Source organism: Zeugodacus cucurbitae, chromosome 6 (genome assembly GCF_028554725.1).
Source record: "Zeugodacus cucurbitae isolate PBARC_wt_2022May chromosome 6, idZeuCucr1.2, whole genome shotgun sequence".
NCBI lineage: Eukaryota > Metazoa > Arthropoda > Insecta > Diptera > Tephritidae > Zeugodacus > Zeugodacus cucurbitae.
This window is the reverse complement of record NC_071671.1, coordinates 53273512-53299808: the sequence shown is the minus strand read 5'-3', so window position 1 is coordinate 53299808 and position 26297 is coordinate 53273512. Positions and strand designations below refer to the sequence as shown.

The window sequence follows — 26297 nt, the reverse complement described above, 5'->3', positions numbered from 1 at the left end:
GTGGCACATAACGGAAAACTATTTAAATGGCAGCTGCTTTTGTGCATAGAAATAACGGTGTATACATATAAATAGAAAATAGTTTTACAAAAGTTTTAAATGTAAGGAGAGGAGTATTTTCGATTCTCCAGTGCGTAGTGTAAATACTTTTAATAATTGGGATGATAATTCCGTCATTACTTCTTTATTATATTTGAATCAAATCAAAAAATGCATTAATTAAAAAAAAAAATGTCCTTAAAAAGTCAACTCGAAGTCTCGGAGTCAATGTAATGTGACCACTTTTAACTTTTCATTAAAAAGACTTTTGAATCTATACTACTATTATAAAGCTAAAGAGTTTGTTTGTTTGTTTGAACGCGCTAATCTCCGAAACTACTGGTTCGAATTGTATAATTCTTTTTGTGTTGGATAGTCCATTTATCGAGGAAGGCTATAGGAATATGCTAGCCTATTCGCTGCGACCAATAGGAGCGAAGAAACAGTAGTAAATGTGTAAAAAACGGGGGAAATTATTTATCTTTGAGGGCTTCCGTTCCTTGCGCTCCGAAAGCGACAAACAAACTCTTCAGCTTTATAATATTAGTATAGATGTTACTGCAATATGTTCGCGGTCCAGTGTCATTTGAACACCGTGAATGGTGTTATTTTCCAAACTTATTAAGGCGCTTGCAAGGAATTAGGCGTACTGGAGGGGGATGAACATTGGCAAAATACCATGTCCGATGCTGTCTTATCCGAGTCAGCTACATAATTAAGGGAATTATTTACCATCATCCTTATATTTTGCCAACCATCCGACCCCTTAGAGTTATTGAATAAATTTCGTAATGCTTTATGTGAAGATATATTAAACAGACTGCGTAATGAGAATCAGGATATGACATTAGCATATAATGATGATGTATACAATGATGGACTAATCATAATTGCAGATACAATTCATGAAAATTGCGACAAATCCCTAACTAATTTGGGCTTCCTGCATCAAAAAGAAATTATTCGCTTTTGGACCCGTTAGAAGTAGCATTACGAAAACCACATGATATAAATGTATTAAATGAGTATATAATTCAAAATGAACCAAGATTAGTTAATGACCAGGTGACAGCGTATAATGGTGTTCTGCAAAGTGTTCGTTTCAATGAAGGAAGAATTTTTTTTGGGATGTTCCCGGTGGGACCGGCAAGCCCTTCATTACTAATCTTATATTAGCAAAAGTTTGGTCTCAGGGACAGCTAGCCTTAGCAGTAGCGTCGTCAGGTATCGCTGCAACTTTATTAGCAGGTGGACGCACAGCTCATTCCACTTTTAAACTGCCCCTAACTGTTTCTTTAGAGAAAGATAGCGCGTGCTCTATACGTAAAAATGACCCTTTGGGAAAAGTTTTACAAGATGTCAGTTTAATAATCTGGGACGAATGTACCATGATCCATAGAGCTCACGTAGAAGCTCTAGACAGAACCCTTAGAGATCTTAGAAGCTGTGATGAAATCAGGGGTGGGATTACTGTTATGTTATGTTTGCTGGGGACTTTCGACAAACTTTACCCGTAATAGTAAGTGGAACTAGAGCAGACATTGTAAAGTCTTGCCTTAAAAGTTATCCTCTATGGGAGTTTGTAAATATTTTAAAATTATCGACAAATATGAGAGCCCATTTGGAGAGAGGTAGTATAACTTTCCCTTCAAAATTACTTTTAGTAGGAGACGGGAAAATACCTAATTTTCAAAATAAAATTGGAATTTACCGCGATTTAAGAGTAAGAGTAGGTAACATTGAGGATTTAATATTAAAATTTTACCCTGACATCAGCGAAATAGAAAATAAAGATCAAAAATGGATGTGTCAAATGGCAATATTGGCGGCAAGAAACAGTAGCGTGGACGAAATTAAAGACATAATTTTAAATAAACTTGAAGGAGATATAGTCACATACACATCTATTGATAATGTAATGGATCAAGAAGATGTGGTCCATTACGCACAGGAGTTTCTAAATTCTTTGAACCCAAGTGGCCTTCCTCCACATTCCCTAAAGCTAAAAATAGGCGCCCCAATAATTTTACTTAGAAATCTGAAATCCCCTAATTTATGCAACGGGACCCGACTTCAAGTCAAATTTCTTCGCAATAACGTGATCGTTGCAATCGTTTTGACTGGTCCAGCAGTTGGTCAAACAGTACTTATACCTCGCATCCCGACGATCCCAAATGATATACCTTTTAATTTTAAAAGAATTCAATTTCCCCTTAAGCTATCTTTCGCCGTTACAATTAATAAATCGCAGGGGCAAACATTTAAACACTTGGGGATCGATTTACGCCAAGACTGCTTTTCACATGGCCAATTATATGTCGCGTTGTCAAGATCAGGTTGCGGAGAAAATCAATATGTTCTTCTGCCACCAGAAAATAAAACAAAAAATAAAATTTACGCAGAAGTTCTTTGATAACAGAAATTGACGCGGACAAAGCCTAAAATCACTATTCCACGCGGACGAAGTATAGCTAGTATTTAATAAGTGCGGCAACGCCGTTTTAACCTAAATGTCATCTAAAATCAGTACACAGTTATTTATAGCCTCATTAAATTGTAAGATTCTAATGTAATATTGATTTAAAAAAAATGCAATTAATGTCAGGTGGCAACTCCAGACTTTTTATGTTACCAAAATTTATTTTTGCATTCTGCATATTTTTAAATTAAATTGGAATTTACCAAGTGAAAAAAATTGAAAACATCTGGTAACCCTTCTCATTTTATTCTATTCGAGTTTCTTCAATACATTCTTAAATATACGACAATTTTCATTAAAGTGGTTCCGAACCGGGATAAATACAGATATAAATACGTGATATTTTTTCAAAAAATGAATATGATACTGACACTTAAAACAATTCTTTAAAGAAACCCTTCCAAATCAATTTAATAAAAATCTGAATTATTTGAAATCTCTATGAGCTAGGATTTGCCTCTTTAGAAAAAATCTTATGAAAATATATTTTGGAATACAGTATCTATCATCGTTTATTGTAAAGATGCTATATGTAGTATATTCAGAAACAACCAAAAGAGAAAGCAAGGAAGATAGGGAAAGGCATGGTCTTCAAATAGAGCCACTGTTTATATTTTCCACCCGCCGTCAATACCATTCTAAAACACCAATTGCAAACACCTTTCTCGATATGTCTAAATATACTTAGTATAATTATTTCGGGGAACCACTCATTCAACTAATCCAAATAATCAATTCTGAAAGACATGTTGGACCCATATAGCTATTTAACCTAAGGACTTCTTTCAAAGTCATAGTAAAAATTTAAAGGTACAACAAGTATAATAATAGTTTGCCTACTCTACATGCAGTCACATAACACAGAATGTCAAATAGTAAAATCGGATAAAATATATTTATAGCTATTCTATTCGGAGACTACCAGATTGCGAAGTTAGGAAATTTTCAAGTTTCAAGTAAGCCTTGTAGAACCGTGTAATTTAAGTCCAAACTTTCTTATAAGATTTTCCATTAGTTAAATGATTGGTTCAGAAGTCTTCAAATTTGTTATAGTAGATGTTATTATAGACAGTAAATTTACAAAAATATACAACTGCGAAACGGCGAATCTCGTTTACCCTTAACCATATATTTACTTTCGTCCGAAGGATATATTCGTTGAGGAATGATATAGATAATCCGATTGACTGTGATTCGTGAATGGAAGTATTGTTTAACAGAAACCTTTCCACAACTCTACTGTTTTCTCAGTTCTTGGACACCAATCAATTAAGTATTCTTTGGATGCTACACCATAGGTTCATCTAAACTACATTTGTTGACGGTTTCGTCGCTATTATAGATGTTTTCCGACAAATGTAGTGGCCTAAAAGATTTCTGAATGATATGGATTATACAAGAACCATTTTCATGTCAAGAGAAAGATCGGAAGTTAGGTTGCAGTTTTTATTATATGTTGGAACCGGAATTTATCCCGGGTAATCTCTTATCTTAGCGCTACAACAACGTTGATTTCATCAGAAGTAACCCAGATCTTTCGATAATGTAAATGTTTAAAAATATACATTCAAATCATTTATCTTACTGGATTTTTGCAAGATCTTGATATCATATGAGTTTGCCTTCCACCACACACTTCCAATATATGCGTCTTACTTTCGTTTGCCAATAAAAACAGATTTATCACTCAACTATCTCCCAGCTGGCACAATATAATATTATTAAACGCATCAGTGATTCGCTCTCGCCCGCACGGCTGATTGCCTGAATGACTGAACTTGCCAGATTTCCCGTTAGTGCAACGGTTGGCGCGCGCTGACACCAACGTGGCACAGCTGTTGGCGGTCGCTTCCAACCATATGTACATACGCAGTATATTGTTGATTTTATTGTGTACTTGTTACTGTTGTTGCTGTTGCTGTCGTTGGTTCAACTTGTGGCAACGCTAATAACTGTAGTCTTGCGGCCTGCGGCTGCCTGCGCCACACACACACACACAATCAAGTCATGCAGTTGGGGATTTCCCACAATCATTTGATGTGCAGATAACTGACGGCGCTTAGGCTGAGAGTGTGTGAGTGGGAGTGCATGTGTGTGTGCCACAGCTGTTTACATGCATAGTTAAAGCATGTGTCGCTAACTTGACTTGCACGCCTTTGGGGTATATTCAACTCTGTCGGCTGACGAAGTCTATGGGAAATTGCCAAGATGTTGCATTGTAAGTGGCAAATTGCAAGTGCACCTGCTTGCCGCACACTCACACACATACGTACATGCTGTGCAAGATTGCACAAATGAGCCGATAATTGCAAGTAGCTTATGCAGTTCAGTTTGCATTGACATTTAATTTGATTAATGAGCGTTTATTGGCAATCGTTTGGAGATTTACATGTTTAAATATTCTGCTCTTCAATTAAAAGCCAAAGACCGTAGGGAATATTTAATTGGCTATAATATATATTATATAGATTACTTTGTTTTAATGCAAAATTAGGATCACTGTTGATTCCCCATAATATTTAAAGCTAGTTTTAGAATAGTTTTTGTTTTTGCTTTATAAAAAATAATTTTGGAGATTTTTAATTAATAAAATATTTTTGAATATGTTCTGACAATTGACGTTTGTTAGATACAAAACTAATCCAGACCCATTCAAAAATTATGGCCTTCTTGATCCATGCAAGCATCGAAAGGATATAGGATACGTCCTTTGAAAGGAAATTCCGCAACATAAATCATTGTAATCGATCGATTGCAACGAAATCCCGTTACGCAACAAAATTCCATCACGCTCTCAGTATGATGTATGTCCATTGAAATTTGAAACCCTAAAATTAGGTATATGGCAGCTAGGTGAAGATATGACCCGAGTTCACCCATTTTTGGCACGAAGACATATTATTAGCAGAAAAATATTCCCAACAAATTTCTTCAAAATATCTGAGAGACGGACCTATATTTTCGGTAAAAAAATATTACTAGCTCTGAGGTCCTCATGTTCGATATATGGAACCTTGAAAACCTATATTCCGACTAGAAATGTAGTATTTATGCAAAGTTCTGTTCCGATATCTTCAAAATATTACAAACCAAATTTCACTGAAATTGGTCAAGTAGTTTCGGAGATATGGTGGGCCGAGCCACACCCATTAAAAATTGTATATACCAATTTGAGGACAGCCCTTCTGTGCCTTCTTTATGATGACATTTAAGGTTTCTGGTGTTTCCCCTGACTGAATTAAAGCATTTTTAGTGGCTTTCAAGATAACCTTTGTATGGGAGGTCACGTGGTTATAATCTGATTTCCTCAATTTTCGCCATTTTGTGAGCGCGGCATTGGTCTGATTTCGAACTTAACCTTCTTATGGTGCCAAGAAATGCGTGTACCAAGTTTCATATTGCAGCTTGCACGGACGGACGGACAGACAGACCAGTGCAATCCGACAAAAGCTTAGACAAAAGTATTTCTTAAGAGTATTGCCACCTATTTTTAAATTTCGATCCATAAAAATTATAATGTAACCTAATTGGGTACCATTTAAGAAAAGTTATAGTTCACAAAAAATTAGACGGTTTGCCATCAGATAACTATAAATAAATACAGTATTATTAAGACAGACGATAGTACAAAATAATTTTATGGAGTATTGCCACCTTAATAAAATTATAAGTAATAAAAAATGAAGTCAAAAAGGTATATACTGAAAAGACATCACACAAAGAAGCTTTAAGAAGATTTCTGGCAGAAAATATAACTTAAAAGGGTTGACATTTGTAAACTAAATGAAAGATTTAATATAGGTATTGAACTAAACAGCTTTACGAAGCATTTCTGTCGGATAGAGACTAGCTGTCGTTGCGTGTCCATTTACTACCAAAAATATATTATAATAAGCCCCGACAATACGTAAGATATATTAACCCTGGAAAGTCATGCCTCGTCGTTTCGACGACGCGAGTGTTTATTTTGTACAAAAGCCGAATGATTCAGAGCTGTGAAAATTGTATTTATTTCATAAAAGATTTAAGAAAAACTGTTTGATATTGTTTTATTTAGAAGATATATAAAGCAGGTAATGTGAATATATTGATTTTGAAAGGTTTTAATAGTTAGGATAATATATTAAGGACTTTGAATAATGCCGTCGTCGAATCGACGAGGGATGACCTCTTCGTTAGTCGTTAAAATAGCGATGACCTTCTAGGGTTAATGATGTTTGGTTTTATACGAACTTATGTCAACCTTACCCGCTCTTTGTGGTATTTATTGCTTTGAGTAAAGATTTATGAAAGTAAGTCTTACCTCTCACATTCGTTCTCTATTTATTGTAGGCGGGAAGGAACCACTTTTGAAATACAAAAAAAAAAAAAAAATTAAAAGAAATCTGAAATTGATAACTCAATTTGGAAATCACTTCAAAACAGGAACGTGTGCTCACACACCCCAAAGTGATTACATGCCAAACATTTATTAATAGCAACACTTCCAAAGACATTAGTTACAAACACTGCTTTCCAATTCGTTTTTCAGATAAACTACAACTGCCGCAGAAAATTGAGCTATCTTGAGAGAAGAATTGAGTGATTGCGATTGTGTCCAAGTGCCACTCAAAGAACCGCAAACTAATAGAATACCAAAAGCTGGAGAAAGGAAGGGATAGAAAAAAAGAAAGCGCTGCCATTGAAATGACATGAATAACACACACATGTGGCGACATATGCACCGAGTGTAATAAATCACTAACAAAAAATAACAACAGCAAAACCGAACAAAAATTTGAATACGAATGACATTCCAAAACCTATTGAGCGCAGCAGGGGAGAGAGCAAACAGATAGGGTAAAGACGGCAATATAAATGTTTTACAGTTGTCACAACAAACACAATGCCACAAAGCAATACACCACAACAACAACAACAAGTGGAGCTAAATTGATGTCATGAAACAATCGAAAAATGTGGTGGCAGACAAACAGAAGAGACAAGAGCTGTGAGAGTACAAGTAACCGCAAATTGAAGATACTTATTGAGAAACAACAACAACAAAAGAAAAACAGAAATTTAATTGAAAAAGAAGGAGCTGCAATACTGCTGATATTATTTTTGCAAAGTCTGCAGAAAAAACAAAAAAGACTCGACGGCGAGGTGAGAATGTTAAATAAAGAGAGACAGAGTATTGGCATATTATAGTAAAGAAAAGAAAACCAAAGAGGGTATAAGGAAAACAACATGGAAGAAGACAAAATGGATGGGCCGAAGAAAGGAACTGGTAGGACGTTGATAAAAGAAGCTTCGAAAGTTGGAGAGTTCGACAAAGCGGGTTCAGAACAGCGGCCTAGAGATTTTGGTGGAAAATCTAAGCCTTTCGAAAGTGTGGTAGTCGAAGGAAAAAGTCCACCTGAAAGTGTAAACGAAGAACCAGTATTTGGATCCCAAATTGAAATCCAAGAACACGGTCTTGAAGAACAAGTAAACGAGCTGCCTAATGACGATGACAGTCCAACACCACGTGTGCTGATGAAGGTGGACAAGGCGGTTAGTACGAATGATACACTCGAAGACTTACAACGCGCGCTTACTTACGAAGTAATATTCACTACACTGCTAGAGAAGAAAGTGATGGCCATCAAGCGCGAATGTGAGGAGCGGAAGCGTGCCAAGCGCATGAAACGCAAGTCCATTGGACGCATATTTTTTAGTCGGAAGCTTTTCGGTGGTTCGCGCAAGCTGCGTGGTGATAGTGAACCCGATGTCTTCATGCGTGGTGAGTTCGGCGCAATGATGGCGTCTCCGACTGGATTTCGTGGCGCAAAGACTGCAAAGACAACGGGTGGAAGAAAGGATGGTGATGAAATAGAGGTATTCTCCACATCAGCTTCGGCTTCGAACGGCAGTCATCGCTCACAGTTAGCACGTGCTACTCTCACTAAGACGCAGAAGGTTAAAACGCAGCTGACACATGGTACGACTGCCGGACAGGCGGCTGATGATAGTGTAGCCAGCACGTTGAGTAATTCTTCGGATAAGAATGATGTAAGTGGCGCTGGTGCGTCTGGCGGACCGCCGACTGTGGTGAGGCGCAGCTTATTAGTGCGCGCGCAGACGCATACACCAGCCGAAGTGATGACATCGAGCTCGGGCTCCGGCGACTCACGTGCACCCACACACAGACGTTCTATGTCTGTCATAAATGGAAATGGTAATAGTAATGGTAATGGTGGCACTGGTGGTTTACCCGTCTCGCTGATAGAGCGCACATACGATACCACTTCACTGGCCAGTGGTTATGAAAACGGCACCGGCGCACGCTTGCATACCTCAACAATGGCCGACGATAGTCTGACATCGTTGCGTGACAGCATCGAGAGTTTGTCGTTCGGCAGCTCGCGTTGTACGGTTAGTTTTGGTGGTGCCGAAATCATACCAGACGAAACTGCCTCACTCATTTACGAACGCGCACGACTGGCGAAACGCTTGCGCATACTAGAAGCCAAGTCGATTAGTGCACAATGCAGCCCTGTACTGCCACGACATTTGATCGCTACAATACCGCCACCAGCAGCGGAACCCATGCCGCCAATGGCACAAACGACCGTCAGCATTGACAATGCCATGCAGGCCGCAACAACTACGAAGCATATAATAACGCCCACCACTGCCGTTCCTTACACCGCGTCGTCTAGGACGGGCGCCTACACCACCGTCGGTAGCGAAATCTCAACGGTCCCCACCAGCAATAAGATCACACAGACCAAACAGCACATCTTTCGACATCAAGTGTCTTATACGGACAGCACTTACGGCGGTGCGGGTGATTTCGGTGACATGTCCGCCTATTCGCGTTACATTTCGCGTCAGAATACGTCGGAGGAGAGCGCCAATTTAACAGTCAGCACTTTGTTGAATCAAAGTGATTCGCTGTCGCTGCATGCACCCATCTGCTCGCCAACCACAGCAGGCGATATCGGTACTGCTGGCGGTAGTGGTGTTGGTGCCTTCATGTTGGGCGATCGTTTCAAATCGAAAAGCACAAGTCTGTTAGTAGTCGGCGGCGTGGGTCGCAACCGTTTGTTGCCGACACCACAAATACTGAACGCGCCTTTTGTGCCCGCAACGGCGGCTGGTGGCGCGGTGAGCGGGACATTGCCGTGTAATATTAGTCATAGTGATCAATTAGTAGATAGTTTACAAACAAATATATTCACTTCAACTGGCCGCGCAGCGTCAGTAGCGACATCTAACGCACAAAATCAATTGTCCTCGCACACCACGACTAACGCTACGACAGCTACTAACACAGCGTCTTCAGCAGCTACTACAAAGTACCAGATGACCACGGCTACCGGCGCTACGGAAGGCACTACTGCGGTTATTGCGCTAAACGGTACCGGGTTTCGCAATGGCAATGCCAATGGTGTGATTGTCGCTGGCGCAGCGGTACCTGCGGATACGGCCAAGCTCAATCGCATGACGTCTACATCGACTGGTTCCAGTGTAGCGCCGACCGGCTGCTGCACCACAACGAAGTCTTCATCGCGCGATCGCGAGAAGGACAAGCAGCGCTACAAGCCCAGCTGGCCGTCAGGGCAGAGCGGCAGTGACGATGAGTATCGGAAGCGCAAACGAAAATACAGTAAGGCCTTTTGGAGTTGTCATATCTATAGCCCTTAATAATTATATTATCTTAAATCTCTCACGCAGAACGTTACCACAGATGTTCAGATCCCGTTTTGGTCTACCCAACACCAAGCGGTTTACAACACTGCATACTTAGTATGCCACCTAATGAGCCACTGTAAGTCCACACTTCATATTTAATTATAGCAATCCCAAATATTTATTAAAATTCCAATTACCATTATTGTTAACCGCAGCCAACTTCAGTACAATGATAACTTCCCTTACGATATGCAAATCCAAACGGAGTCCGATAAAAATGACGACCTTGAAGAAATAGTTCCAAGCAGCCATCGCCGACATCGAAAACATCGGTAAGAAAAAGCAGGCATTTAAGTATTTGATATATGCAGCATAAATTGTGGGTTAAATGTGTGTAAACAGATCCGAAGATGAGTATGTAAATGAAACTGGAAGGGAATGAGCTAAAGTTAATAGACAGCTCAGCTCTAATGCCCAAGACAATGGTTTAATTAATAAACTGTGCCGTTTGGTACAGTATATGGGCAGGCTGATAGGGAAACTTGTAGAAATAAGTAATATTTTAAGAATCAAAGTGAATCCTATCGGATACAACCGTTATTAGGTCTTCCGAGTCCTGCGTGTCATCCAGACGAATGGGATCAAGCTGACACGAAGTCTAGTGACATCTTCTCGAGTTTAATTTCCCGGTTTTCTCTCGCAACTCATCTTCGTTTTAGAATTGTTTTTTGAAGTTCCAAAATGATTTAGCCGTAAATAGACTGGGACAAAGCTTATTTTCGATAGTTGCTTCTTAAAAAGTCTCTCGGATTATTGTAGATAAGAAGATACTGAGTCTTGGGATATCAATTTTATCTGTTTCAAAGAGACTTGGGCTGATTCGAGACATGGAAGGTGCAGACAATTTGAAAGTAAGCTCCATGTAACCCCAGCCTATAGACCTACTATATTGCTGGTCCATTGCCACATTATGATCACTCCTATCCTTTTTAAAGCAAATCCTTTCGAATTCATCCAACATCCACTTATTATTTTGTCAAGCTACTGTAGTTCAAGCGACCCGCCCAACCAAGCAACGCAACCAACTGAAGCAACCGAAGCGTTTGTAATTAGGGCCGTTCAATGTACGCCTGCTGTCGGCGAGATAATTTCGTTGAGGCTGACCTTCTGCCGCCGCCTCCGCCGAACAGCAAGAACTACCAATTAATTCAAAACAATACGTAGCCGCCAAAAGTACAGCAGTCAGAAAGAAGGCTGAGGAATACGAACGAACGAAGGCTTGCGGCCGTACGGCTGGAATATCAAGTGAAAATTGATGATTGCGGCAAAGCGACTGTGGGAACATGAGAACAATAGGCGAGTGTCGAGTGAAAAAGTGTGGCATAGCAATTAAGATTACGAATAGCAAGCGAAAAAGAGATGAGCAAGAAAACTTGCATTGCAAGGCGTTGGCATTGTCGTGGCGCTGGCGTATTTGCAAATCATCGCGCGGTCGTTGGCGATGTGCTTACTTGCCACTTTGGGACGTCAATTGGAGAAGCGGTGTTGCAATTATAGCTTGTGCTGCCATGAAATCGAGATGGTCTTGCTCTGCAGGCAACCGAATGGTGTGAGAACGTGTGCCAAGCGCGCACAGTATGATTACAACAGTCGACACAAATATCTATATATAGAGCAGAGCTCCTCTTTGATTGAAAATTTTCGCTGAGAGCTGAAGACTGGCACAAGCAGCAAATGTAGTATCACTGTCTGCTGAACTATGCAAACAATTCAACAGCTGACTGCCGGTGTGCACCCTACGCACCCTAATGCCCTCTAAAGACCTCCCCTACCGGCTTTCGTCGCACTGCTGCTGATTGCTGTTGAAGCTGCCAGCATGTTCGGTGCTTTAATTATGCTTCGTCTGAATTTGGGTCAAGGTATGCCAAAGAGTTCAGTAAGCTGCCGCGTGCGACGCTGGATGGTGGGCGTGGAGAATGTGTGAAGCTTCTTGTCGAAGAATGGTGCAAGGGCGCGTACCGAGTTGCTGATGAAGTGTAGTTGGCGGTAGGCTCTTCAGCTGTTCAGCTGCTGCTGCTGCTGCATCTCAAAGCCCTTCACACTCAGCTCGAGCCGGTCGTGTTGCTTTGGTGGCATGAAAAATTCTGCGAAAATAATTAATGTTGTTATTGTTGTTGTTTACGGCTTTTGTTTGCTTATTGTGTTCCGCAGGCGCATGCTGGGCTCTATTGCAATTCGTGGAAATTTGCGCTGGCTTAAGTTTGCATTATACCAGTATAATGGGTGGTCCAAAAGCGAGGTTTTGAAATGTTTTTTTTTTATTATTGTAATGATATATATAAGAATGTAATTTTTAGTATTTTTTTTCTATACACCAACAAAAATCACTAATAAATTAATAAATATGATATCAAAAAATTATTAATAATAATAAATTATTATTATTTTTTTTTGCAAAATATATTATCTGTACCATCACCACAAATTCAATATTAAACCCTTTTCTCTCTTGAACTTAAAAAAAATATTTTAAAATCCAAAAATTTGCATCTAGACCACCCAGTATTTGCACAAAACTGCACTTTTCGCGCTCGTGTGCGCCTGAAGCGCTTGGATTATTTACAAATATGTGAGCGCACAACTATCGAATGGGAATTGAACTGTTCACAATTCACATTAACGGTTAATTTACTGAAAATTCGTTCGGCTTCGCCGACCCTATTATGAACGAGCGTATTGTACTAATTCTGTCGGATATTTCAAACAATTATTTCATATCATATATGAGGGATAATAGTTCTCAGCTTATAAAATAAATTCATATATAATGAATACTGGGTCAAAATAGCGTTTAAAAAATTTTGAAAGTTTTTAATTATTATAATTATTGGGAGAAGAAAATGAGGTTAAGGGGCTAAGACATCAATGAGAGAAGCCGTTGTTAGAGATGTTTCGAGAACATCATGGTAACCATGAAATTGAAAATAGCTATTGAATTAGTGCTATTTTTGATGAGAGGCAAAGCTGATTTCTCAATGTTTGACGCATATAAATAAAACGTATTTGAACAACAGAACGATCTATCAAATACTATTAAATTATCAAAAAGTGATTGTCCAAGTATTCTGCAAATTAAGATCGGTTCAATAAATCATTATAGTAAAATTTGTAGTTCTCCAGATTATCGATAAAATTTACACAGAAAACGGTGGCATTTACCTTTCTGGCTAATAAAACAGTCTTCACTTTCTTCGGAACAGGTTCGCATTTGTTTTTGTTTGTTTATCTAAAACACGCAGTCTTTGGGGATTGGCCAATAAGAGATCGTAGACATTTGTTGCGATATGTTCGGTGGTAGCCATTTTCGGAGCTCTAGGGCATGCCTCCTTAAAACCAACGGAGGGTCAAAATGAAGCTTTTTAAACCAGTTTTTGACTATCGCAATGGAAAACAAATAAGGAAGGGCTAAGTTCGGATGTAACCGAACATTTTATACTCTCGCAATTTATTTATTTAACTTAATTAATATTATATAATACACAATTTGACCCACATATTCGTCATATATATTGTATAAAGTCCATTGGAAGTTGGAAACCATAATATTAGGATAGAAGCACCGAGGTCCTCGTGTTCGATACATGGGGCCTCGAAAACCTATGCTCCGATTTCGGCGATTTTTAGAATGGGGGTGCCACACTATAAATGCAGTATTTGTGTAAAGTTTTACACCGATATCTTCACTAGTGCTTACTTTATATATTGTAAAGTAAACGATTCAGATAATCTTCTAAGTTCTGGTATATAGGAAGTAGGCGTGGTTGTGAAGCGATTTGGCCAATTTTCTCAACATATTATTGGGAGGTAAGGAAACTATTATAAACCAAGTTTCATTGAAATCGGTCAAGTAGTTCCTGAGATATGGTTTGTGACCCATAAGTGGGCGACGCCACGCCCATTTTCCATTTTGTAAAAAAATCTGATTGGAGCTTCCATCTGCCATTTCTTTAATTTTAATAATTTCATTTATGAAATTTAGCGTTTCTGAAGATTTTCGTTAGTGAGTTAACCCACTTTTAGTAATTTTCAACCTAACTTTTGTATGGGTGGTGGGCGTGGTTATGATCCGATTTCTTTCATTTTTGGACTCTTTCATTTTTGGACTACATTAGTAAGTGGTTAAAAAAAACGGCTGCAGAAAGTTTGGTTTATATAGCTCTATTGGTTTGCGAGATATGTACAAAAAACTTAGTAGGGGGCGGGACCACGCCCACTTCCCCCAAAAAATTACATCCAAATATGCCCCTTCATAGTGCGATCCTTCATACCAAATTTTATTTCCATAGCTTTATTTATGGGTTAGTTATGGCACTTTATGTGTTTTCGGTTTTCGGTTTTCGCCATTTTGTGGGCGTGGCAGTTGTCCGATTTTGCTCATTTTCGAAAGCAACCTTCCTATGGTGCCAAGTCAAGATCACTACACTACACTACATCAAGATATCTTAATTTTTACTCAAGTTACAGCTTGCACAGACGGACGGACGGACGGACGGACGGACGGACGGACAGACAGACATTCGGATTTGAACTCCACTCTTCAACCTGATCACTTTGGTATATATAACCCTGTATCGAACTCGTTTAGTTTTGGATGTTACAAACAACAGTTATGTGAACAAAACTATAATACTCTCTTTAGCAACATTTGTTGCGAGAGTATAAAAAGAGTCTACAGTCACTACCCAATTTAGTATCAAAAATCGAGAATCGAACCACTGACTGCTTTTTCAATTTCAATTTCTAGTCAAAACAAAATTAGTAGACCGATTCGACAATTTAGCCGTCTACGAGATTATCGTACACTATTTATTGTTGTTCTAGAGAATATCTTGAGTGAAACAGAACAATGCTACCGCGAAGCGTAATTATCTACTAAGAGTTTAGTCACTTTAATTAAACCATCAAAGAATTATTGAAAACCTGAAAAAATCCACGGAGGAGGCGAGTAATTAAAAATTGGATAACTTCTTCGCCCACAAATAGTCGCAGGTGCAGGAATTCATAAAAAAATTTAAGTTTCAAGCATGAGATGGTACCAATTCAATCATTTTGGGAAAATGTTTAAAAGTTTGGAAGTTCATAGGTGGTTCCTGAGGGAATGTAAAGCTGTGAAGAAATTGGAGGTTAAATACGAAAATTTAAAGAATATGGTGGAGAAAACATGGTTATTATGGGTTGAATGAATTTATAAATGTTAGACGACTTCGGCAATGACTGAAAGTAACACCTGAACATGAAATAACGAAGATAAGTTAATTCTTCGAAAGTATATGAGTTCTCAAAACTGGTATTATGGTAATTGATGACATAAGCTGTCTGATTTTTCGATTCAACCAATTTTAGAAACCAAAAGTTTCTTGCTTTGAAGTTTTAATATAATTAGTTCTGATCTCATGAGCGTTAAGTTCGATAGTAATGTGAAGTACTTTTTTAGAGAATATACATTTCTTATGAAACTTTGGACTATGATTTAATACTAATCACTTATCAACTTGTATTTTATATAACTTAAAATCGTCATATTTCCCCTCTTTCCAGTCATCATCGCCACAAAAAGCGACATCGACATAAAAAACCAAAAATCCTGGTGCAAGATATAGAAACGCGCGTTGTCAAGGTAGTTAAAATCAAATCAAAAGTCAAACAAAAAAAAAACTAAAATAAAAATTCTGCATTTCTTCTTTTTCGCTCTCATTACTCCTCCCTCTCTCTTCCACAACCTCACGACAATTGAACTGCCGCTTGTTTGCTGTTTGCCGTCGCAAAGGTCGTCGATCCCGATGATCTGTCGCAGCGGGCGCGTTGCACAATCATTGTGACAGCGTGTCTGCTGCTGGTCATGTGCCTCATGTTGGTTGGCATAACGTTGCGCATGGCGCCCCTCATCGATGACATGGGTAAGTGCGAAGTTTTAGTTAAATTGTCGAATTTTTTTCAATTCCGTTATGATTCTTATTACTATTTTATAAATATTATACATTTCAATGTGTATATGAACGTCTTATGCGCTCTTCTCTTCTTCTACTGCTACCCCTGTGTTGGCTTTGACTTTTTTCTATTATTAATAATTTCAATTATATTATTATATAAATATAAATAAAATATTTAATGAAAAAGCAGAAAAAATATATCTTACGCATTCGAGCCAAGTACTAAGTGGGTACTTGAGAATAACAAAAAGTTAAGAAGAAATATATTTATGCATTTGTAGAGCACCAATTAAGATTTTGGCTGCTGATAACCAAATCTTCCTCATGATAACCCACCTCAGCTATTGACAATTGATTTTAATAAAATAATAATAATAAAAATTAATAAAATTAAAATAAAAATATAGAAATTTGAAAATAATATATATATATAAAAATAAAAATAAAAAAAAAACAAAAAAAACATATAAAAATTTTAAATTAATAATAAAAAATATAAAATTGAATATAAATTAATAACAAAAACTTTTGAACTGAATAAAAATTAAAGGAAATAATAAAAATATATATATTTTAAACTAATTAAAATATAATTATAAAAATATAAAGAAGTAATATAAAGATTTTAATATTATTATTTTTTATTTTATTATAATACAATAAAAATAAAAAATTTAAAGTTTAATAAAAAATAAAAAATAATAAATTTTGAAAGAAATAAAAAAATTAAATGAAAATATACAAAAATTAAATAAAATATTTTTTTTTTAATTTTATGAAAATAGGAAAATTAACAACAACAAAAAAACCTTAAATAAAAGAACATTATAATTCCTTAACAACAACAAAAAATATTAAAATAAACAGATAACAATAACAAAAATTAATTAATAAAAAATAAATTAATAATGACTTTAAATTAAATAAAACATATTAAAAATGAAATAAGAATACTCAAATAATAAATAGTGTATACAGATAATGAAAAAAAAATCCAATTTTTTTTTAATATTGTAAAATACAATTAACCACATAAATATTCAATCAATTTGTCATTTGCTTTTGGTGGCGGTAATCCCCCGAATGTACACTTTCGTTTCACAATCTGTTGGCATTTTCGAAAATGCAAAGTTTCTAGTAAAAAGAACACCTCATAATGAAAAAAAATATTCCATAGAAAAATATGTAAAGAAAACCAATTGTAAATAAAAATACCGTTAGCATAAATTTTAAATGTTAAAAGTGTTTCAGAAAAATGTTCGCCTCGTTACGTTATGTTAAGTTACGTTTCATTACGTTGTGTTACGTTTCGTTGCGTAGTGTTACGTCTTGCTACGTTATGTTACATTACTCGTACATCAAAGCGTCCCTGTGTTGTACAGTTATTTGCCAAGCGAAACATTCATTCTTCAAACATTTTTTTAATCTAAAATTTGTTGAAGTCACTTCAGATTCATTCTTAATACTAATAGTTGTCTCCCTCCCATAAGTAGTAAAATATAATATTTGCAATAATTTATGTTTTTCACACTCTAAAAATGTAACTGTTTTCCAGAACACGCGCCTTTTTTCATTAACTGTAAACTACTATATTCACCTTCAAAATTCATGAAACCCAAAAACAAAAAATGTAAAAAGTTTGGATCTTGCACTAATTTATACTCTTGCCCGCTACTCTACCACCACCCACCTTCCTCTCTTAAGCTAAATTAGTTAAATTAGATTTACTTAAAGAAACAAAACACTAAAAAAAAAAAAAACAAATTCCTATCAATGTGACTTTAAGAATCTAATTTCATGTTTGTTGTTTTGATTTGTTTTGTGTATATTCTCGAACTTAGACCATACGAACAATAAATACAAACTACCAAACCAAATTAGACATGCAATGTAACTGTAAGTACACAAATTTAATTATTAAGCTCTTTATGATATACTACTAATACATACATTTACCCATAAAAAAAAAACAAAAATATATAAATTTTTAAACATTTTATAAAATCACAGAAAACAATGTTGGGAATGTACACTGAGAAAATAAAACGAATACAATATGAAATCATTAAAAGTGGCTTAGCATGTGTTGAAAAGCTTTGCAAGCTTTATGCGAAATTTTCACCATTAACATAATAACATTAAGTTAATACAAAAATTATATTGAAAGAAAAGCTAAAAGCTTTTAAACTTTTTTCAACTTTTTTTCAAAAGCTCTTTGGGCTATACTATAAAAACTCCAGAAAGCTTCTGTAAAATGTGTTATAAAAATTATGTTTTAAACTGTTGAAGAAAACTGTCGCAGTAAACTTTTAAGGTTCATGAATATGGGGTTATACCATAAAAGCTTCAGGGAACTTTCGTGGTTATTAAAATCATGTTTTCTACACTGAAGCAAAATGTTGCAAAAACTATTAACGAATAGTATTAAATAACAAGTAATACTATGTTTACATATAACGAGATTATCTCCATTTACGAGCTTAACTCGATAATCTGTAATTAAGAAACGAGATTTCTCATACAAAATTCCTCTCTTGATAATCGGAGATTATAAAATTATCTCGTTTTATGCAACTAGATTTTCGGTTTTATTCCTAGTTTTACCGATAATTTTGCGAAGAAGAGGAGAAACGTCAAATGAAAATTTAAACAAATATGAGATGTGTAATACAACAACAAATACAACACATTTGACAATTGATTATCTCATTTGGCTATATGTAAACGGTTAGATTATTGAACGAGCTTAGAACGAGATTATTTTCATATGTAAACATACTATAAGTGTTTGGTGGAAAGCTCTTAGGGTTCATGAATAGTTTTGTTACTTAATATACTAACAGAACATTTTATAAATGGTGAAAAATAGTATAGAAAAATATTTTTTTTTTTAAAACCCTGGGTTAATTCCTTAAGATCTAACAAGTATGATTAAAAAGTTCTTTACATGTCTATGTCCATAATGTCGAAAACCCAGAACAGATTATACCATAAAGCTTTACTATTATAATGCTTATTCAGAAAGCTTCACCGCTTGATATGTGTTGCTGTTGTTAAAAGCTGATACTATATTTATTACCGACACATAAAAATGCACTTTTATTTTGAAGTGATTCCGTAGGTATTTGCGGAATGATATTAAAAAAAAGATAACAATAAAAAGCTTCATACTGACATATACATTTTTCCATAGGTTTAAACAATTTAAGATTTTAAAAAGTATAAATCACCTTTTTAAGTACTAAAATATCAACGAATTTGTGATGAAAGTTAGCTTTTTTGTTTTTCTTTCAAGTCTCAATATTGCTGCTTTCAAAGCTTTTCTGGTTTAAATCATCAATCAAGCATCATTCGACATATGAAGGTTAAAAGCAATAATTCATACTAATATTTTGTCACTTTTCCTTTATCTAGTGTTGATATGAAAATATGAGCTTTTATAGCAAAAGCTTGAAGTATGTTGTGTTTGAAACCATAAAGCTTCGAATACAAATTAAAAGCAACAACCACATTTCCTTATTTTAAGTCATTAAGCTCCTGAGCTTCCTTATTTCGAGCTTTAAAGCTCTTAAGCTTTTCGCCGACTTCAAATGCTACTAAAATCTTTCACTATTTTTACTCATATTTGCTTCTCTTGCAAAGATAACAAGCGCTCTCATGCAAAAATTTGCTCTCTCCCTCTCTCTTTGAGTAAAAACTCATTGCCTACTCTCACTCAAGCACTTTTTGTATTATGCGCACTAGATGCCATGTCGCACAATATCCGGCATGAAAACTAGGACAACAAGTCACATGTTGCGCGCCTATGTTTATGTCACAGCACTTTTTTTTTTTGCAACCAACTTAGCCGTCGAATGCAGTGCATTTAACTGGGCTGATGAGCATAAATAAGCATATGAGAGAGTACAGTGCCGTGCAGTTGACATTGTTGTTGTTTTTGGTGTTGTGAAGCGTCGCTTGCGTCAGTTAGATGCATTTATGGTGGCCGCAAAAGAGGTGCCACATCGGTGAAATGCACAATCGCGCTGATATGACTGGCCAGCGGGTCGTGGTTCACGCCGAGTTGTTGTTGTCTGTTGTTTTGGTTTTTTTTGCTGCCAGCTATTGTTTGGCATTTGCACTGTTATTTTTTCATATTAACACTTTTTTTCTTCATTTGTGGCGGTGCGAGTCGCTCGCTCGCTCGCTTAATGTCGATTAATTAGTATTTAATGAATGTACACTTGGTATTTACCAATCGGGCTCATTAAATGCAATCGAGCGTATTTCCCGGTACACACACGCACACACGCAAATGCAAATATTTATGGAATTTTTTTAGCATTCGCTTGTTTTTTTCTTTGCATTGCAAATATGCAAATTCAATATGATATTAGTTTTCATGAGTTGATTTTTTTTTGTTGTAATCAGTTTGAGTGATTAAATTTCAATGCTTTGTTCAGCTTATTTATCGCTTGTTGCATTAATGAGTATACATACATATATATGTACTTATGTACATATGTAAGTTCTTTATTATATATAATACATGCATATACTTTTGCTGCGAATTCGTCATTGTCATTTTGGATAATTAATTTTGCGCTTTAAATTAATTTATTTGTCTTTTTTTCATTAAGAATTGCATAAATATGTTTTTGCTTCGCTTTGTTGCATTTTAATGAGGTCTCTAATTTGAATTTTTTAAATATTTCGAATTTTCGTTGGAAAGTAAAACCTATTTGCGGTGAAACCTTCTCACATAACCTAATTTCCTTAAACTGTTTCGATTGCTTATAGCAATAAAAATAGTCTCTTTCAACTCAAGAACTAAAATGTATTAAAATTCTAAACGAGTGAGATAAATTTACCAAATATTTGTTTAAACATTTAAAAAAAGGTTTATTCATTATGCGCTATTGTATTCTAGAAATAAAGATTTCGAACAGGTGGCAACTTTTTCCGAATATATCATCAACATTGCTCACTTTAAATATTTTATTATGTTTGATGCCCAAATGTAATATTTTTTTTTTTTTTTTTTTTATTTCAACATGTGGCAACACTCCTCAAATATAACATAAATCTCAATTAACCTTCTTAATTTTATTGCAATGTTATTAAAGAGACAGCAATTCCTTTCAGAAAAAAAACAAATTTTAAATTACATATAATTTTAAACTTTCTATTTGGACACCTATTGAATGAATGTGGCCCGTTAAAATATTGTTTAATTCCGAAAAAAAATTATGAATCACTAAAGCTTAATGTTAAACAAAAATTACTCCTGATTATTAACAGTAAACTTCAGAGCAGGCATAGAACTCAGGCAGTATATACCCTTGTAAATAGTTTTTCAATAAGAGCGCTACAACAGTTATGGTTTAAATAAAACCAAAAGGGTTTGGATCATCAATGAAATGCTTTTTCCTATGAAACATTCGATCCCATTATGTATGGAACTTGATTTCTATTGCATGACCACCACGGGCACGCTTGCAGAAGTCCAGACGTTGAACCCAGTTTTTGACGGTTTTTAAGCATAAATCTGCCGATACCACTGCAATTTCCCGTTCGATATTCGTACGAAGTTCATCAATCGTCGTTGGCATGGACCATATAATCTTGACGTAACCCCACAAGAAACAGTCTAACGGCGTCAAAACGTAAGACCGAGGCGGCCAATTGATTGGGCCATTTCGTGAGATAACACGCTCACCAAACTTGGTTTTCAATAAATCGATTGTGACATTCGCTGTGTAGCTTGTGGCGCCGTCCTGTTGGAACCACATATTGTCCAAGTCCTTAACATACAATTCGGGCCACAAATATTATGTTATCTTTGAACGGTAGCGTGCCGGTCTTAATCAACACGGAGCAAGCACGGCCCAATGGCGCTACCGGTCCATAAACGGCACCAAATGGTATTTTTTTCGGGATGCAATGGTGACCCATGGATTACGTGTGGATTGCTGTCTGATCAATAACTAATATTTTGCTTATTGACGAAGCCATACAACTAGAAATGAGCCGACCACATACTGGATGTTGTGGTCTTAAAGTGAGGCCACTATCTCCGAATTTCGGTAGTAAATTGTAATAATTTCGACTCGTTGGTGTATCGTATATCTTTCCATGATGACAAACCTTAGTGAAGAGAAATGTCAAAGGATTGGAAAAAATATGGCGTCATTTGCTGTCTCTATTTTCTCCCTTTATTATGGAGTTGTCTGTCTTCCAGTCTATTCTCTATTTTAGATCTGCTTCGGCATAATCCATTCAACTAGCATACCTTAGGTATTGATTACACAAGTTTACAAATTCTGGTCAACTTTTGGATCTGAGCAGATAAGAACGATTCTTAACTATATTTGATATGCTGAATTCGAATATGAATTTAGTTTTTTAAGATTGATTCTAGTTTCCGAGTTCTCGCACGATAAGCACAGTAATTAAATACCGATTGAGGAAAATTCTCCCAATCTTATAGGCACTGCTTGATAAGTCATTTCAACTGTAGCAGTAAAATAAAATAAGTGATTAGAGCAAATAAAAATGCAGAGACAGTGTTGCAAAGTTGATTCAAAGTGTTTTTGTTACTTTTTTGGTAGTTATATGATTAAGAAAAGTGGCAAAATAATAACAAATGCGCTCAAAGATGCGTATCTGCACTACTTTGGTTTCAGAGCAGCAGACACTTATAAGTCATGGATACCGAAATTTATTTGTAAAGTGCCTTGGAGACGATCAAATAATTGCGTCAAACACTTTAAGTGTGTTGGTGTCGTCGGCTCTCGTCGGCTACACGTACGCTACACCGACTTGTTGTCGGCTCTGTTTGATGAAAATCAAAAATTTTTGATATTTCTATTTGACGGACGATAATTTGATCGTCTCCACTCATGTTTGACAAGCATGAGCTCATTTGCAGGGAAAATGTCAAGCTGAGAGGACTAGAAAAGTGAAGTGAAGCGAAACGGAAAAAATAAAATAAAATTAAATTAAATAAAATAAAATAAAATAAAAAAAAATAAAATAAAAAATAAAATAAAATAAAATTAAATTAAATTAAGTTAAATTAAATTAAATTAAATTAAATAAAGTAAAATCAAATATAATAAAATAAACTAAATAATATAAAATAATACAAAAATGGAGAATTTTTTTTTCATAATATATTTCATAATTTCATGCCAATAATAGATAATCATCATCTGACCATGACATGATGACCGTACGTTACGAGCTCAAAACTAAACTGATGACGCAATTATTTGATCGTCTCCAGGGCACTTAACGCATGCAAAACAAAGCTGTATAAGTGGTCATTGAGAGAACGTGAGTACTTTTCCTTTTCAATGCCAGCGCTCTGGAGAGAACCTAAAAACCATGTAGATGATTGCTACTTTTGTTTGATGAAAATTAAGGGCATAAATGCAACAAAATTAGCAAAATATGAATATCCTGATGTATCATCAGTATCCAAGCCAGTTCCACGTGCTGCTAATGATTCATTGCCAGTTTGTCCAAGTATAAGTGGAAACGTCCTGAAAACTTTAGCTCCATCACCCCCGAGTAATGATAGCGACTTTGTCATGGAAGAGACACATTTAATTTCGCAAGATGAACTAAGCGATTTGATTCGTCATTTGAATTTGTCCAAACAACTACTACTGACTACTGTTGGACTCTAATACGTGAAACAGATACTAAACAATACAAAAGGCAAAGTTCCACCAATCTTCATTTCTGATATGTTACTTTTAACCCTTTATAGCATCATGTGACAGATATGTTACAAACCCTTTTAGAGGGCACAAAACATAGGAAAATTAATTTTTCCCTTTTAAGTATGATATACCAGCACTGTCAAACTCCGTATTTTTCAATTTTAAAATTCTCTGGTTTATTATGTATTGGCATCATTTATAAAACGGTACTTTCTTTTTCGCTATGGTAAAGTTAGTGAATGCACGTGCTTGCAATTACCGAAAAGATAAAAATAAGAAAATTTTCAGTGTTTTAATAAAATATTTAGTGGAAAAGTTCAGGTACGTTCACTATTATGTTTAATTCCTATAAGATAATTCAAAAAATGTTCACTAATACAATATATAGTGAAGTTTAGGTTTGTACCATTTCTGTAACATTGAGTAATAAGGTAATAAGCAAGCGATGGCACGTTCGTCTATTTTATCTATTTTTAGACCTTGCAGTGTCTAATGCTTGGCTCTTATACAAAAGAGCTCATAAAGAAAAAAAATTAGAGGGCAATCAGTTGTCATCTGCTGATTTTCGTTTAGAAGTTGCCACGGTGTTGTGCAAATTGGGTACAAAGTCCCCTATGAAACGAAGTTCAATTCCTCTTCGTTTCAAGATACAATCTAAAAAGCATAAGGGCCCAGCCCAACATGTTCCTACTATGGCAGTTTGGCAAGATCAAGTTGGACACTGGCCGGTATGGGCAGAAAAACGAATTCGTTGCAAGCGTCCAGGATGTGTTGGAGTATCACAAACGGTATGTGAAAAATGTGTTGTGACTTTATGCTACAACAAGCAAAACAACTGCTTCAAAGAATTTCACACTTCTTAAAAACATGTAAATATTCACGAAATACAAATATTATTATTGAGCTTAGAGACGTTGTTACATAACGTGACATATCTGTCACATACCCTTTTTTGTTGTTTTTCACCCAAAAAAAAAAAAATTTGTTTAAACTATAAAACACGTATTTCATTTCTATCCGAAATCTATTAGAAACGATACAGTTTTTCCGTTTTTACTTAGTTGAGTTATAAAGGGTTAAGTTAATAAAATGAATATTATTTGACAAAAATCATAAAAAATTAAATTCTTGATTATTTCAAAAACTAGAATCAATCTTAAAAAACGAAATGAAGATTCGGATTCAGTGTCATCAATTATCATAGAAACCACTTTTGGTTGCCCAGATCCAAAACCGTGTATACTTGTGTTATAGTGCTCACAACTTATTCGGATCTTGGCGATAAGAGTTGATAAAAATTTGTGAGTCATTACTTTTGAGTTCTTGGGGTATTACAGATAATAAGATACAAGATTTACATACAAAACCCTTTTAAAAGAAACAAGTGTATGTGATCATGAGATAGTCATAGACATACACGATAAACGCCGTCTATTGAAAGAGCTTTTCAAATTTTATAGAATTGCTTTGGAGAGTTGGTTTCAATTCCAACAAATAATTTTACTTTTAAAATTTAATTAGAAGTTTGAAACCGGCGACATCCCTCAAAAAATAGTCTAAATTGCGATATGTATTAAAACTCTTTAGCTTGTTGGGGTTTTTGGATTTGTCTATTTTTTACGCCGTATTTTTAGGTGGCAACCCTGTATCATAAATACAGCTAGCAAATTTAGTAGATAAAATATACTTTAAGTGGATTTTAGTGTGGTATAAGACTAGAAATATGTTTCAATATTATTTGAATATCTTTGCAAAATAGAAGACATAATACTGATTGACGTACCGTATAATAAAATTATTCAACTAGTTTACAAAGAGTTAATCGTTTTTTTAATGTTCATGTTACAATACTACAAATATCCATATATCAGTAAAATATCAGTGGAAATCAGAGCCTTAGTTGGCTGAGAAGAAGCTAAAAAGCCCCATACTCTTACTAAAGCTAAAAAAACAAAACACCAAGTAAATTTGCACAACCAAAATTACAACTAAAATAATTCAAAACTCAGCTCCTTTCAGCTTAGCGTCTATTCACATTATGCTGGTATATATGTACATACATACTTTGTACTGTACCAATGAATATAAATAAATCATAATATATTGTATGTAAACATCATTACACATGCACTCTTTCACACACCCAAGCACACGCACATATTCCGAGGCACATATGCATTTGTAATGAAATAAGCTCCAGCTCACTTATAATGCATTATGCATAATTTTCGAAGTTATAATACCCACAGTGAATGTATGTGTGTGTGTGAAATGTAGAAAAAAATAGCAAAATGGCGTTGACACTGCTTTCGAAGAAGCGAACGCGTGCGGAATGCATTAGAAATACGAAGAAGAACACACACATACCGCATGAAAATGAGAGAGAAAGGGGAGGAGCGCCTGTTTTACTGGATCTGTGGC

The 26297-nt window shown here is 35.6% G+C and overlaps 2 protein-coding genes across 3 annotated transcripts in view; one reads left to right on the top strand and one right to left on the bottom strand.

The window, feature by feature from the left end:
• The window catches only part of LOC105212634 (uncharacterized), a 123227-nt gene extending 106718 nt beyond the window's left edge, over positions 1–16509 (top strand). For both annotated transcript variants that reach the window (XM_029040393.2, XM_054233568.1), the window contains 5 exons: positions 7050–10151; positions 10220–10313; positions 10393–10509; positions 15776–15854; positions 16005–16509. In XM_029040393.2, coding sequence (XP_028896226.2) covers positions 7748–10151; positions 10220–10313; positions 10393–10509; positions 15776–15854; positions 16005–16337 — 3027 coding nt within the window. In that variant the 5' untranslated portion in view covers positions 7050–7747 and the 3' untranslated portion in view covers positions 16338–16509. The remainder of the gene's footprint in view (positions 1–7049; positions 10152–10219; positions 10314–10392; positions 10510–15775; positions 15855–16004) is intronic.
• LOC105212593 (gamma-secretase subunit pen-2) overlaps positions 1–26297 on the bottom strand; it is a 303679-nt gene that overhangs the window by 225593 nt on the left and 51789 nt on the right. The gene's annotated exons all lie outside the window — the stretch shown is intronic.